General features: G+C 39.3%; 1 protein-coding gene across 2 annotated transcripts in view; it reads left to right on the top strand.

The window, feature by feature from the left end:
• Window positions 1–16,127, top strand: part of ERC2 (ELKS/RAB6-interacting/CAST family member 2) — a 768,095-nt gene that overhangs the window by 498,655 nt on the left and 253,313 nt on the right. For both annotated transcript variants that reach the window (XM_054977161.1, XM_054977162.1), the window contains one exon: window positions 1,712–1,851. In XM_054977161.1, coding sequence (XP_054833136.1) covers window positions 1,712–1,851 — 140 coding nt within the window. The remainder of the gene's footprint in view (window positions 1–1,711; window positions 1,852–16,127) is intronic.

Here is a 16,127-nt window from a genome sequence, read left to right as displayed (position 1 = left end):
TCAGGAACAGCTTTTATGTGATGTGGGTGCCCAGAAAGTGGGGGACAGAGGAATGATCAGTTCAGCAAGTAAAGTTCCAACTCACTGGGTTGGGTTCCGCAATCTGTAATTGCAGGAATCCGGGACTCTTTTCTGCATTCCCTTCCCACAGCAGTTGATTCCTGTGGCTGCAGGGCCCATGTGGTCTAGTAGCCATGTGGGCTGGGCTATATTAGGAAGGGAACAATATCATTGTCCCAGTTGCCGTCAGTACAGCTCTGAAATCAACCTTTTCTGGGTCAAAAGGGCCTAGTAGGTGGAGGGTGATGTGGGAAAAAACCCTAGATCTTCAACGTACTCCTTTGGGATTGGCAGTAGACTTTTATCCCTGCAGTTATAGTAGACTGAGACTTCACATGTAAATGCCATCTAACTTCATCTGATAATGGTGTCTGCGTGACTGTTTTATAAAGTTTTCTATATATCATAACTTCCCAATAAAGTAAATACTTGTATACTTGAGATTCACAAAAAAGAACTTTCTACACAAATGGTAAATGTACAGAGGTACAGTAGGGATATGAAAATATTAACCAATTTCTACAGCATATTGATGATCAACTGATATATTATAACTAAATATTTTCTTACTGTAATAAAGAAGAACATAAAGGACTAGATGAAACTGGAACATTTCCAGTAATCATATGGGCCTTAACAAATATCCATTGCCCTTGCCAAAAAAGGATTAGTATGTAGATCTCATTTGGAATTTGCACATGACTATTATTATATAGATAAAAAGAGGGACATTCCTCAGAATCATGAGAAAGTCAAATAAATTATTATCTAAAAGTCCAAGCACGTAGAAACAGTTTTCTGTTATTAATGCAGATTATATGGCCCGGGTTTACCAAATAAAGACAAATAATTGCTTCCTGTATGTTAATTGAATAATGAATGTGTCTCTCTGTGTGTGAATATATAAAGATACATATTCTTTTTTAGTTTCTGTTCGTTATACATTAATAATATGCTATTTTAGTCATTAGATATTTTATCAATAATCAGCATTAATTTGTTTTTTAAAAAATCATTAGATCAAAGTTTTCCATCAGGATTAATTTCTTCAAGTGAGTGAAAAAAATTCTTTGAATTACATCCTCTCATTTTATTAGATATTTTGAAAGAACCAGTGAGTCTTATTAATATGTTAATTCCTTAGGGGTCAAGGCTTCAAGCCCAAACCAAAACAGATGGGCAAATAGAAAAGTCGGATTGCACTCAATAGCACAATCGTAGTCACGAGAAGATTTCGCCCCAGTAACAGAATGATAGTCTGTTTTTAAAAAATTGTCTGTAAAATTAGTAATACTTGGGACTTGAAAATCTGGTCATTCTCTAAAACCACACCAACCAACCAATCAGCCTCATAACAAACCTGAGCGAAGCTAAAAGTTATGATAGTTTTTTTAAAAAAATCACCTTATGCATTCAATGATCTTACCCTGGCTAGGAAATGCATCTTGAACAGTTTAAAGAATGAAGATAATTATTTCTATCATGCAAAGGTGCATTTCATGTTCACTTTTTTGATTTTTGAATACAAAATGATCTCTTCAGTGTATGTAATTATTCATAAGTACATTATTTATACTATATTTGTAGATTTGCATGACAATGTGGTTAATAGAACCAATAGAATTAACAGGTGTATGCATACAATTCTTAGACATATGAAAGATCAAAACAAGAAGGTGGCCAACCTGAAGCACAATCAACAAATAGAAAAGAAGAAGAATGCTCAGTTGCTAGAAGAAGTTCGTAGGCGTGAAGACAATATGACAGACAATTCTCAGCATTTACAGGTTGGTTGCTTTATTGTTTACCTTTTTTAATTAGCTTGCAAAACATTTCTTACTTCATTCAGAACCCATTGCATTGTATATCCAAATAAAGAAATTCAGTTAAGTCCTGAGTCACTGCTGGTAAACTACTGACGCATAGATTAGAACACCTTTTTTTATAACTGTGACAAATTTATAAACTTAATGAGAGGTGGATGTAAGCAGAATACTTGCTGATATGCAAATTATGGTTTACACCACAGTCCTAAGCAGAGTTACTCCAGTCTAAGTCCATTGATTTCAATGAGCTTAGACTGGAATAACTCTTGGTAGGATTGCAGTGTTAGGCAACCCTTTTTATTGTGAAAGCTGTTGTCAAGATGTAAAAAAAAAAATTTTGTGTTGTACAGAGTCTATGTATATGAGATGATGGTTTGAGATGATAATGTCTAGGGATTAGCCGATTTGCCCCATTCTGTTCCATTATTGTGCCATGGGTTTGTTCTGCCATACATTATTTCCTTCCTAAAGTTTGTTTTATATTTCTCGGATTAAATTTGGAACTAGAGCATGGCTCCACATTTGAGTGGAGCCATGGTTCATCCACAAGATCCTGAGCTCAATCCTCAAAATCTCTAATTTAAAAAGAGGAAGTAGTAGGTGAGGTGCATGATGATGATTAACAATGGAGGATGGCAAGTGCATCAGTTCTACTTTGAGAATAAGACTAAATAGTTTGGAACTCCTAAATTTTGAGAGAAACTCAAATGTGAAGTTTTTCAGATTTATCCATAATCATGTTGGCATTACTACCGTATGAACAAACAAAATGAAACAAAATGGCATTTGAATTGTTACAGCAGTACAACAGTATCATCAAGTATCTAATAGTCAACATGGCTCAAAGTGTGGATGCTTAAATCTGCAGATTGGGGCCACACTGAGAGAAGGGAGATCTTTTTACAAACTTCTACAATCTCCAGGTTAACTTGTAGGGGAGACTTATATAGAGGACATTAAAGCAATCTAGTCTCAGTGTTACTGTGGAATGGGTCTAGGTGGCAGGCTTGGCCGTGTCAAGGTAGATGGCATCTTCCAGCCTAGACTGTGTTGGAAGAAAGCTTTTTTTGGAACTGCATTAAATTGTTCCTCTCACAGCAATGCTTAATCCAGTGTATCCCTAGGCTCTCAACCAAGTCAGCAAGGGACAACTGCACCCCATCAAAAGTGGGAAGTATGGTGTTCTTCAAGATCTCAGCCTGCCCAACCAGCATCACTTCCCTCTTGTCTGCGTTCAGTTTCAGTTTGTTCATTTTCAGCAATTTAGCCTTAGCAGTCAAGCACTAACTCTACTATTGTCTTTCTGCCCTGGGTTATTTGTCAATTCTGACCCCTTACTGGATCAGTTTCTCTCCAGAGTTCTGCACACATTGCCAAAATACCCTGATTCAGTCTCCAAACTGTTTCTCAGACTTTTTTGCATTCTGCACAGTGAAAAGCTTTATCAGCTGGGGTATACCTCGATTTTTTTTTTCTAGCGAAGTCAAATCAGGCCTTTTTGGAAGTGTAGAATGTTTTCTTCAATGTGAGGCCTGGCCTACCTTTCACCCTCCCCTTTATCCTAATAGGCTGAACAGCAACCAGTTGAGTTTTTTCTTTTTAATTTTTTTAAAACAAGAACTTTGCAATGTATTAAAATATTGATGTATTAAAAAAAACTTTGTAAGTTTCCTAATCCTATCAGCTGCTAAGAGAAATTTAAAAACGGACTAAAAAGTGTGTTGTGTGTGCACTCTAACCACAGCAGGAAAAAATTCCTTTCTTATTCTTTTTAAACAACATTGTTGCAACATTGGTGCATTTTTTAAAAAAAACTTCTATGTTTCAGTATGGATGCAAGCCCCCCAGCCTCCTACTTCAGGCGCTGAACCCTGCCATCCTGACAGTCAGGCAGGAGGGGCGCTTGACTCTTTGAATTTGGGGCTGAGAGCTCTGCCTTCACCAGGGTCCTGGCTCTCTAACCACCCTGAGTTCGTCTTTGGCATGTACTTACAATTCAATCAGTAAATCCAGACATTGCTTGAATAAAATATCTTTTATGTGCTTTTAGGGAATGTCTGCAAAAGCATTAAGCACAAGAAATCAGGCAACAAGTACAAAAAACAAATAACCTGGCTGTTGCTAAACTAAAATTCTATCTGTCTAAAACTTTAAGAGCTAACTTGCTTAAGCTTCCGTGATGGACATTCAATAGCTTTTCAGCTTACCCATCTAGTAGTATGTAGGCCCTTTCAATGTCAAGTTAGTGCAGCATGGAGGCTTGCCAAGGTGAGAAATGAAGAGGGTGGGTCCTTCAGTCTCCCCTGCCTCTCCTTCCTCCAATGTGTATTCAAAAGCCTTCTTTTCTAAACCTCTGAGCAAGTCACCAGGCAACAATGAAGACACAACTAATTGGCATTAGTGCTATCAGACTACTCAGGGGAAATAGCTGCTGGAACTCTCTGATCTTCCAATCGGGGCAGCTGGGCCTGAATATTTGGCTGAAGCAGGCAGTTGCATGCAGCCACTGCAGGCAGCTACAGCAGGAAGTGAGAGGGCAGTGGCTCAATTGGAGCCAAGTTAAGCTCTGTGCCATGGCAGGATAGTGATGTAAGACTGGTAGGGTGGGGGAGAGGTAGCCGGTAGAGTGGTTTCCCATCCCATTCTTCGACCCATGCCTGAGCTCCAAAAGCACACTTCAAGATGCTGGCACCACCAACTTGACAAACCTCCCTCTGTTGCTTCAGTAAAGGGATTCGCCTTAGGGATTATTTGATTTGGCATTGGTTCCAATGGTTCCCTATGGTTCTATTAGGCTTTATTGGTTCAACTTGTATGGAGATTGGGAATTGCATTTGGGAGGGACTGGATTTGGCCAGGGGTTGCTGCTAAAGCTAAAAGTTTCCCTTTGTCCAAAAAGCTTTGGAAATGTTTCTCCCATAGAAAACAATGGAGAATTGCTGGGGGCATCTTGTTCAGGGGCTCATAGCAGGGTCCGATCTTCCTGAAACTTGGGAGGGGGGGTGTCTTTCACAGACAGGAAAGAATAGATTCTGTGAAAAATTGGTGAACTTTGCTTGAAAAATGCCACCCAGTCCCCCTGGATATTTTCCCATAAGGAATAATGGGTGGATAAATCTCGGATTCTCTAACCCAGATCAGAGAATCTGACTTGAATATCAGAGATACCCCCCCAAAAAAATTGGTATCCCTGAAACCCAGCTCCAGATCACCCAGATGTTTTTTGGTGCACTCCCCAAGGTAAGATTGCACCTGTGGAATCCCACAAGACAGAAACCACACTGAAGATAGCTGGTTTAAATCTGGTGTGTGAGAAACAATTTGAAATAGTTCAAGGCACATTCCCTGATACCTCCTTATGCATCCAATCACCATAGTGCGATGGCATGAACTTCTGTGTCAAAGGCTGCAGATAGATCCAGCAGGAGCAACAAAGAAGAATGGCCTTTGTCTGCATTTAAATAGAGTTTATCAACTAAAGTGATCAGGGCGGTCTCTGTCCCATAGCACTGCCAGAAACTAGACTTTAAAAGATCTAAAACAAATGAATTATCCAAGAAGACCTGGACCTGATCTGATAGTGCTCTCTCTATCATCTTTCCCAGGAAGGGCAGTTTAGAGACTGGGCCATAATCAGCCACATCGTTTTTCTGTAGGGATTTTTTGTTTAAAGAAGTGGGTGGATCATTGTTTCTTTGACTGATGGGAGTGTCATGAGTTCATGAGTGATTTATAATGAATATCAAGGGCTCATTAATATGGTTTTTATATGATTTTAGCAGGCAGGATGGCAAGGAACCTGTGCACAATTGATAGCCTTCATAGATCCCAAGGATCTATCAACTTCTATCATGGTGATTTGCTCAAAGTGGCCCACATGCAGACCTGAAAAAGTATTAGGCATTTCTTCTGACTGACCTATATTCTGTAGCCTTATGAGAGTTGTTCCCCCATGCATAATGTAATGACCTGATCCAATCATCCGTGACCCCAGGTAGAATCAATCTCACCTAGTGTGCAGATGCCCCTTCAAGACAAAAAACAAAACTCTACCATCACAGCAAGATTCCAGACTAGTAGCACCTTAAAGACTAATAAGATTTTCAGAGTATAAGCTTTCAAGAGTCAAAGCTCCCTTTGCCAGATAACTCTCATGAAAGGCGCTTTGTTTCTCAAAAGATTGTACCCTGAGGTGCTACTGGATTTGAATCTTGCTGTTCTGCAGATCAACATGGCTACCCACCTGAGACTATCCACCATCACAGTTAATGTGCAGGTACAAAACAGTTTAACAGCCATTGAAAGTGTGTGATGGATAAGCATACAGATTGGACATCTGGCTCACTGGTGATCAAAGGTATGTTTGACTAGTGAACACATTAGCTGCAAAATTTACAGCATCTCTACATTTGTATTGCTAAAATGCAGCTACAGAAGTCCCTTATTCAGTTTGGAGCTGTGGTGCGAGGGAAGAGAGAGTTAACTTTTCTTGTGCCATTTTCCTCACCTTAGACGTCCTCCTGAGGCTATTGATTGTGCCATTGCATGAAAAGATATAGGCCATCTGTTTCTGTTCCCCAACAGGATAAAAAGCAGGTCACAGTTCTGCGATTGAGGTTAGGAAAACAGCATAGGTAAAAGGATAAAGCTCTCCTTTTCCCACGCCACAGCTTCCATTCAACTTGGGGGCCCTTTGTGTGTGTTATGTGCCATCAAGTCACTTCCGACTTATGGTGACTCCATGAATGAAAGACCCCCTCCCCCAAACATCCTATCATTAATAGCCTTGCTCAGATCTTGCAAACTGGTGGACATGACTTCCTTTATTAAGTCAAGCCCTCAGGGCCCTGGCAGCTGCTATTTAACAATTAAAAAGTATGCTGAAGATTAGTTCAGGGATCTTGCAACTTCATCTTCTTTGACCCTCTGTCTGTAAAGGTGCAGCAGGTGCAAATTTTCATCTGGACTGTGCTTCAGTAGCCTTCTTTATTGTAAATGTACTGTGGAATGGATAAGTTTATATGTATCTTGATTGAAGTTCTTATCATGATACCCTAGATTTAGGATTTCTTCCTGAATAGTAATATCAAACATAAATGGCATTTCACATGAATTTTTCATTACTTACATCAGATATACTTCCTTTCACCAATGCTTTTTGGGAAAGTAACCTAATTCTGAACGCAAATGGGCTGAACACAAATAGTTGACATTTTTGGCTAGGTTTGTGATTACTCTCTCCCCTTCTTTCTCAACTCTATTAAATTAATGAACTAACATATGAAGAAATGTAAGAGCCAGTATTTTATGCCAGTTTTCTCTGCTAAATATCTACAACATTCTCTCCAACTCACTGCCTGAAAAGTAAAACTTATTTTTGTGTGCTTCCGTTTTCAAATTATAGATTCCTTGGGAATAGTAAAAAAATTCTTCTTTTTCAGTGGTTAAATTGAAGTCTGATCAGTTTGAAACAATAAGGATCCTGTGCATATTAAATACTTGAACTTTGACAAAACAAAAAGCATGAAATAAAAAAACCACCATAAGATGCCTGTAGAGAATATTATACAATAGTACGTGTTGGTGATTTGTTCATGGCCATTTTTCTGCTTCTTTAATTATGGATGAATTGTGCCAGGATAGGAAGTGTAACTAATAACTTCAGCCTCAAAAATACCTACCTTTCATCAAATGTACAAGTATATTATTAGTTTCACACACTTTAGTACAATTTTTCTTTTTCTAGCTTTTCTGTATCAGTAAATGCCTTTTAAATGTTTATACATCTCCATGTGGTTAAGCATTTAGTATATCTTTATATCTTTTCCTTGTTTAAGAAAATATGTGTATGAATTCACCTTAGCATATGAATTCAGTCTTTGTATTCTACAGTATTATGATGGAAGAATAATAAGTTGGGCCATGTATGATTTATTTCAACAGCTTTAAAAGTAGTTAGCATAATTACAAAATCTGGATAATCAGATCTAACTTATTTTGGTACTACCGAGTAAGGAATAATTTTTTTTCTTTTTAAAAATTCCTTTTTAATAATTCCATTATTCTTCTGATATTTCTCACAGCATTCCAGTTTAACTAGGAGATATTTCTAAAAGGAGAATGGTGGTCCCATCTGAGCACCTTTTCCATATTTGCTCTACTACTCTTGGCTACTGGTAGAGGTGCAAACTGCTTCCTCCTTCCCTGTTTTCCACAAAAATGTCTCTATTTAAAAGAGTTTTCCCACCTTAATTTTAGGCTATTTATTTTAGATTGCTGGATATTCTCAGATGTATTTGGTTTTTAAGCAGTCGTTAGTTATCTGTCTATATAGCATACTAAGATATTTTATCATTTATGTTGTCTATGTAATCCATGTTGTAAGTCAACTTGTTCCCACTTATTGTGGGGAAAGGCAGTCTTTAAACGTTTTAATAAATATATGAATTCTGGAACTGAATCCTGCACAGTTTGTTGCAACTTTCAGTTCCTTTGTATTTCTCCCTTGTACATTCAAGGTAGTTTTTTAGTGTTTTATTAGTGAGGATATATACATCAGTAACATGGGGAGAGAAGGAAGCACATGAACTGAATACCGTAAAAGCTGTGGCAAAATATGCATGCCTAGGCTATGAGAATTTTGGAAACATCCTCATTGATAATGTAAATATATGATAAAAGTTTGGGCTTTACTCTATGAAAAGTCATGCTAGAATAAAAACATGTTAGTCTTTATGGTGCCACAAAATTTATATTTGCTCAGTAATGTTGTAGAAGTTAGTGAAATCAAAATGCGCATAATCCATGGTGCATAATTTAATATAAAGGTGTGCTGGATAGAATCATAGGGTGGAACTACATACTATGTACTTTTCTGTGATTATTGCTTGTTGTGACTACTTTTTTAAATAAAATATAGCAGCTGTGATTTAAATAAGAACCCATTATAGGAGGAGAAGGGCTATTTAACTCTTTCTCTTTGCATTTTTTTCCAAGTTAAAAATCACTATACTCAAGCTGCTTTTATCCCATTTAGGGAGAATTTAGGAGTAGTTATTTTTCTCCCAGAGAGGTAAAAGTAGGCTATTGTGGTGATTTTCAACAGAATAATGGTGCAAAAGGTAACTGTTAAATAGTTCCTCTTTCCCTGCTCTTCCTTTTTAAATCATAGTCTCTATGGTTGCATTCTATTTTTTTTTTAAATCGAGAAATATGTCGTTTCACCCTCACTGAATAGAGATCTTCAGAACTGAGATATGCTTAAACTTCTCCCATTACTACCAAGGGGCTTAAAATATTTTATTTTGTCTGTTATCATGTACAGTATAAAGATGTTTGGTACAATACAGCATATGAACATGGCCTTTAGAAATCAATGAAATGTACACATGAATAACTTCTTTTGAACAGTGGGCTATAAATAGTATAAAAAGTAATCATAATAATGCCCAAAGTCTATTTACAAACGTTGGTGAAATTAATTCCGTTGTGATTTTGCGAAACAAAATTCTGTTAAAGTAGAAGCATTAGCACAGATTAAATTTTGACTAGTCTTCTAGCTAGTTGGGATTATTTTGAGACAGGGTCCCACAGATCTGTCGGTCTTTCTATCAACATTATTAATAGTCTGCCTTTCTCACTGAGATTCAAGGCTGATTACACAGGCTAAGTTAATACAATCAATAGTAGGAACATTCAATGAACAATGTAATAGGGTATACAAATGCAAATTTGCAACGTTTCAAAAACAAGCAGAAACCCAATACATAGCTGAAATAATTCCGAAACAGAGCATTTTATATAATAATAGCCAAGTGCCCCTGATCTGAGGATACTTAAATCCAAAGACTGGAGCCCTGAACAGATAAGACAGATCTTACTATACAGCTGAAAAATCCCCCAGGTTTGTAGAAGAATCTGAAATCTAAACAAAAATACTTGGGGGAGGGGGAGTTAAAAAAAACCAAAATGATAGTAGAATTCCTGTAAATAGATGCCCTAAGTGTCTGTAGCTTGGCAACCATAATAGTTTAGCAAAATTTCAGACTTGGTTTCTATCAGGAAATGGCAGGTAGAGGGGGCAGGGCCCTTTCCAAGGCTGTTTCGGCCTTTGAGGCTGAAGTTGTTTAATATAAAAGGCAAGTTGTTTAGTGGGTTTGAAGGAGGAAAATACATAGGGAAAAGTGAGCATGTGGAGGCTAAGAAGGAAAAAAGAAATAGTGTGGGGAAGGGGATGCAGGGGAATGTGAAGTACCCCCTGCAACTCCTTGCAGGTTTCCCACCATGCAACTGGGCTTGGCTCAGCTGGCACCACGTATGTGAGCCATAGAGGAGAGATGGACAAGTGAGAGGGGGAAAGGGGGAAAGGTAAAGGTAGGGGACAAACAAAGATGGATGGGAAAGAGAAAAGGAAACAGGAAGAGGATGAGAGGCTATGGGAGAGCAGGGAAGGGAAAGAGGACATGGCGGGGGAGGGGAAAAGGTGATGCTCCCTGCAAGTCCCCCACTTGTAAGCAATCCTAATACAGAGATGAAACAGTGCTGACACAGAGCAGAAGCAGTTCTAAACATAACAAATTAAACAACACAGAAACTACCTATTAGGATCACAGCAACAGATAGTTCATAGTACTATAATATATAGTCCCTTTCCCTTTTCTCATGTACAGACAAGTTGTACTTGCATTCAGTGTAAAAAGTGAACTGCATTGGTATGTAAACTTTTTGCTTCCATTGCCAGCAACAGAGGGAAGCTGTGGACCTAATGTGTTCTGGATTGGTCCGGTTTCCTTTTGTTTTGATTCTACAAGTCCTACCATCATCCTGAAGGGAGTGACCAATTTTGAGACTCCTGCCTTTATTTGTGGAAGATTTATACCTGCCACAGACAAACATAGCTTCTGTACAAATGGTGCTGGTGCTGGGGGTGTCTAGAAATAACCAGCGCCAATTCCCTTCATTTTGAACACAGATGCTGCCCAAAATGAGAGCTGCAGTAGCACAGTGATTAAGCGGTATGGCTGTGAATCAGCACTTTACTGGTTCAAATCCCACTACTGCCATGAGCTCAGTAGGTGGCCTTGGGTAAGCCATTCCTCTCAGCCTCACTCCCCAGCTGTATTGTGGGGATAATAATAACACTTTGTTCACCGCTTTGGGTGAGGCGCTAATCTGTCTAGAAGAGCAGTATATAAGCACAGTTGTGATGATGATGATGATGATGATGATGATGATGATGATGATGATGATTGGCAAAGTCCTCTGAGGTTTGTCAGATGTAAAGGCTGAGGTCTTAAATGATGTTGAAACAGAGGTAGTGTGATGTAATAATCAACCAGTGTGGTCTCTACCTCTAACCTTTTACCTACCTGATAATCCAAGTGGCTTCTGAATGTAATAAGTCCAGCACCAAGAGAGGGAAACAAGAACAGAACAGTAACTTATTTTCCCCAGAGATAGGGAAATGAGATGGTTAAAAAAGAAGAAGATAGGAACTCTTTTCAGGTGTAACAATCTTGCTGGGCCCATTCTTTTGTAAGGTTACAGCTGAATATTTATGAGTGCAGAGAGCAGTTAGCAGCTAAGTTACCCCCACAAACTAGACTCTTAAGATACCACAGTATCCTAGCAAAGGTTTTCTTGCCCTTTATTGTTTTTGCCTATTCTCGCTCCAAAGGCGTACTCCAAGACTTTTGAAGTCCTGTGGGACAGGACTTCTCCATCCTATCACTCTGGAGACAAAAGCCCTAACTAACTATCTCCCTCTCCTTTTTTCTTCCCTTCCCCCTTCATCTGACTCCTCCAGCTCTTCCATGGTCCTGATTGGTTGCTAACTGTTCTGCTCACATGCTACACAGAACTAAAGGGGATTGGTGGTTTTTAAAGAAAAGGCATCCTTTACATCAGGGTATACCTGGATGACCAGAGCTCATACTGAATGGTATGTGGCAATCAACAGTAAGGTCAGATAGCAGAATGCAAGAAGGCAAAGGGTCTTTGCCAGAAACAGGTTTTGCTAGACCATGGACAGCTCCCAGAACAGTAGTCTCTTTGATCCATGGGACCATAGAGCTGAAATTAGTTCTTATATCTAGCTTCATCAAACTCTGAGGACTATTCTGAGTCAACTTCCCCACTGGGCTCCAAAAATGCCTAGGCTTTGGTGAACCTCGGGAGTACTAGAACTGGGGAACAATAATCAAGAACATCTCTGCGTGACCTCTTTGTTCTAATATTTCACATTGTAATTGTATTGCAATGCACTATATGTAGATCTCCCATCTAAACTAACTAGGAGATCCCAATTGGTGCAAAACGTTGTGGCTCAACTGTTATCAGGAGCGAGCAGGAGCATGAACATCACTCCCAACCTGCAGTCATTCCATTGACTACCCATTAGTTACCATACTCAGTTCAAAGGATTGGTTGTCACCTACGAAGCCCTTCGTAGTCTTGGTCCGGCATACCTACGGGACTGCCTCCTTCCCTATGCTCTTCCATGGCAGCTTCACTCCTCTGAACAGGGTTTCCTGCAGGTGCCACCGTGCATATTGCCAAAATCCACTGTAGCCCATACATGGGCTTTCTCTGTGGTGGCCCCTACCCTGTGGAATGGCCTGCCTGAGGAGGTCAGGAGAGCCCCCACTCCCCTGGCTTTCTGCAAATGATGCAAAAATGAATTATTCAAAAAGGCTTTTTGCTCAGATAGGAGGGCTGTATTGTAGGGAGAGGATCTCAGGTGATCTGCTAATGAGTTAGGAATCATAGACTTCACCATTATGTTGTATTGGATTCCAGCTTTGTGAACTTGTATTTTTGTGAACTTTTATCTATTTACCCTATGGCATTGTTTATGGAAATGTTCTTGATATTGACTGTACTAAACTCTCACTGTGTAATATGCCTTGAGTCTCAGTGAGAAAGGTGGACTATAATTGAAATAAATAAATAAATAATCAGATTGCTTAAGGGGGTTCTGTCATCTGAGGGATTAAGTGTAGGGAATTACAAATATTTACATGGTATGTAAATGTTATGATGTTTGCTGCTTTTTTACCCACTGGAGAAAGTAATTCCCTACATTTATTAGCAGTGCGTGACTTTCAGTTTCAGGTAGGAGTTGTGCAGCTATATCATTAATGGAAACAGTTTAACATTTTAAAAACCTTTTTATGAATGGATACTTTTAGAATTACACACCTCAGAAAAAAATCCTGTAACAAAAACCCAGGATTTTTTCATAAGATACACCTTTCTTCTCTCCTTCCTCGGTGTTTATGTAATAACACACATGTGGGATTCCTGTACTCTCTTGGGGGCAATTGTATTCAACATGCATCAATAGAAATAGCTCAGTTAACTAGCTTTCCCTATCCAGCAATAATTACCACAGGTATACATTGTTACCCAGTTGCAAAGGGTTAGTCAGTAGGGCACCTACAAATCAAGTCATGTGTCAACTTTACATCAATAAGCTCATTATAATAAGATGTTAGCATTTCAGCACATCACAGCCTAGTGTAGAAAGCTACAAGAAGTTCATTTATTTGGTGTTAGCTTTGACTTATAGCTCATGTAATATCATACTAAGTTATAAATTTAAATACCTAAGATAATATAAATTATAAATCTATGTCAGAGGGAACAGTTTAGGGAGAAATTCAGCATGCCAACAATAACTATATATCATTTAAGTTTAATGGAAGTGTAGATCTCAAGTCAGTATAAATGGAGTTTAGAAACTAAATATTTCTGTTTAATGTAAAAAGTTTATTATTTTGCATATTCAGTAAAACAACACTTATATATCCCTCGTTCTTCAAAATTCACATAGTAATGGGGTTTGTTTATTTATTTATGGTATGCCTTTCTCACTAAGACTCATGGTGATTAAGACATCAATTTTCAACCTAAAATTGCCCAAAAAGCAAATAATATTTAAAAACAATAAAATTAAATCAACTTTTTTAAAATTTAAAGCACAAGCAAACCACCATTCGTAGCTTTACAGTTTAACCAATAAACCAGCAGCCAATAAACTGCTAATCATAATCATTACAAAAGAGAGTTCGTTCTGGTTGGGCTGGGAGAAGTGCTATGCTGCACTCTGCTTAGCAGAGCATTTTTCTTTTATAAATACGTTGGTGCTCCCTGACAGAGTATCAGTATTTAGTTGTTAGAATTTTATATTGTGAGAAGGAAACTGGTAAAAAACCAAAGGAGTTCTGTGTTTTGACTGTTTGTCTTCTGTAATATGCTCCCCTGGGCATGGGTAGAGTCGAGTGGTTTCTGTGTAAGATTATACTTGTATAATTACAAAAATGGTATTTTTTTTCTAATTATCATAATTAAAGTGAAAATGAAACAAATTTGAGAAGAGCCCAGTAGCACGTTTAAGACTAACAAACTTTAAAGTTGGTTAGTTTTAAAGGTGCTACTGGACTCTTTTCTATTTTGCTACTGCAGACTAACACGACTAACTCCTCTGGATCTATGAAACAAATGTGTCTACTAATCAGCCTATAAACCTCTCCTCTCCAGTTTTCTTTCATTTTGTTCTGGTTTCTTTTGTTATTGTAGTCTTTGCATCTGTTGGTTTCACTTTCACAAGGCAGTAGGGTCGCCAGGTCCCCCTCTCCACCCCCGGGTGGAAGGTTGGAGGCCTGGCACCTATCTTTTTGATGTCCTTCCAGGAACTTACATCATCACACAGGCGCTCCTCAGGAGGGTGAATCGGGCCCAATTCTGCCTGATTTGGCCTGAATTGGGCCTCTGTGTAGCACGGGAGTGCTGCTGGCCCCCTGTCCCGCTCCACAGTGGCCCAATTCAGACCCGATTTGGCCCAAATCCGGCCTGATTTGGGCCAAATTGGGCTGCTGCAACCCTACAAGGCTGCCAGAATTTTCCTAATGAAAGGGATAGAGAGAGCACAGAGGGGCAAGGGGGGTGGAGACTCTGGGCTTTCTTGCTTGACTGCAACTTTTAACCACTAGGACCACATATATGGGTGAGGTATTCCAGTCCTGAAGGATATAGGGTGGGACTTTGCCTTCCTCTCTCATCTCAATGCCTGTCCTACTGTGCCAAATTTTCCCTTGCAGTCTGCATTAACCTGCTTGCTTGCTGCTCTTCAAACCTCATCTTCTCTCCAAGCAAATCTTCCTAAAGGTTCTCCCACTGCTGCCTGCATGCCCAGATGCCTTGCCTTCCTCATGCCACCAAATGTCCTTGCCTGGTCAGTCTGCCTCTTCCTCGTGTTACTGTTCTTCAAGCTAAGTGGCTTCAGTGCTGTCTTCGGTACTGCTTGGAATTTTTGTTATCGATTCTCCCATAGACCTTAATGATAAATGTGGGTGCCTTTCATTGCCTCAAAAGGGGCAAAGGGGAACTTTATTCTATCTGTCTGAAATTTGGCAGTATGTGCGTCTTTGAAATACTACAACTTCCTTGAGGTTTGTCCTGTTTGGATGGGAAACCATGAAGGTATAGACCTGAGAAAGTGGAGAAAAGTAACATGCATAAAAATTAACACTTTGCATGAGCAATAATATGTATGTATATACATTTGTATGTGCTGCCAAGTCACAACTGATTTATGTCAACCCCATCAAGGGGGTTTCAAGGCAAGTGGAGTAGAGGCAGTTTGCCATTTCTTTCCTCTGCATCTTCCTTGATGGTCTCCCATCCAAGTACTAACTGGGGCTGACCCTGTTTTGCTTCCAAGATCTGACAATATCAGGCTGTACCATGCCATCTTCCCACAAACAACAGTAGATGAGATCAAACAGCACATTGCTGTTCTGATTACAGGGTCTTTGCCTTGGAACACAAACACTGGCATGGTTTCTCCACTCCTCCTGTTGGGTATGGAAGTACAATATACCCTATGTAAGTAAAAAAGAGAGGGGAGGGTCCCATCTCAGACTCTGACTGCTGTTAATTGCATTTGTCACAGTCTAGAGCATCATAGACTTCTTGCAGCAACCTTTTTGTCACTTGTGCTAGAACCCCTCTGCATGGCCTCAAATTGGGAAGAGAAGGGATTTGTGTGTGCCTCTTTGCCCTTGCTTACATTCTCCCGTTGGCTCCTCTCCTGTGAAGTTGAACACATTGTTATTGGCTGCCTCCTGGCCCTTTTAAAGAAAACAGGGGAAGCTACACATATCCCATCATACTCTCTTACCTCTTTTGAGGATCCTTCTTCTCACAGATGTCAGGAGATGCCCTGGATGCCAATGTGAC

The sequence above is a fragment of the Eublepharis macularius genome, chromosome 4, assembly GCF_028583425.1.
Source record: "Eublepharis macularius isolate TG4126 chromosome 4, MPM_Emac_v1.0, whole genome shotgun sequence".
NCBI lineage: Eukaryota > Metazoa > Chordata > Lepidosauria > Squamata > Eublepharidae > Eublepharis > Eublepharis macularius.
This window is presented reverse-complemented; position numbering and strand designations above follow the sequence as displayed.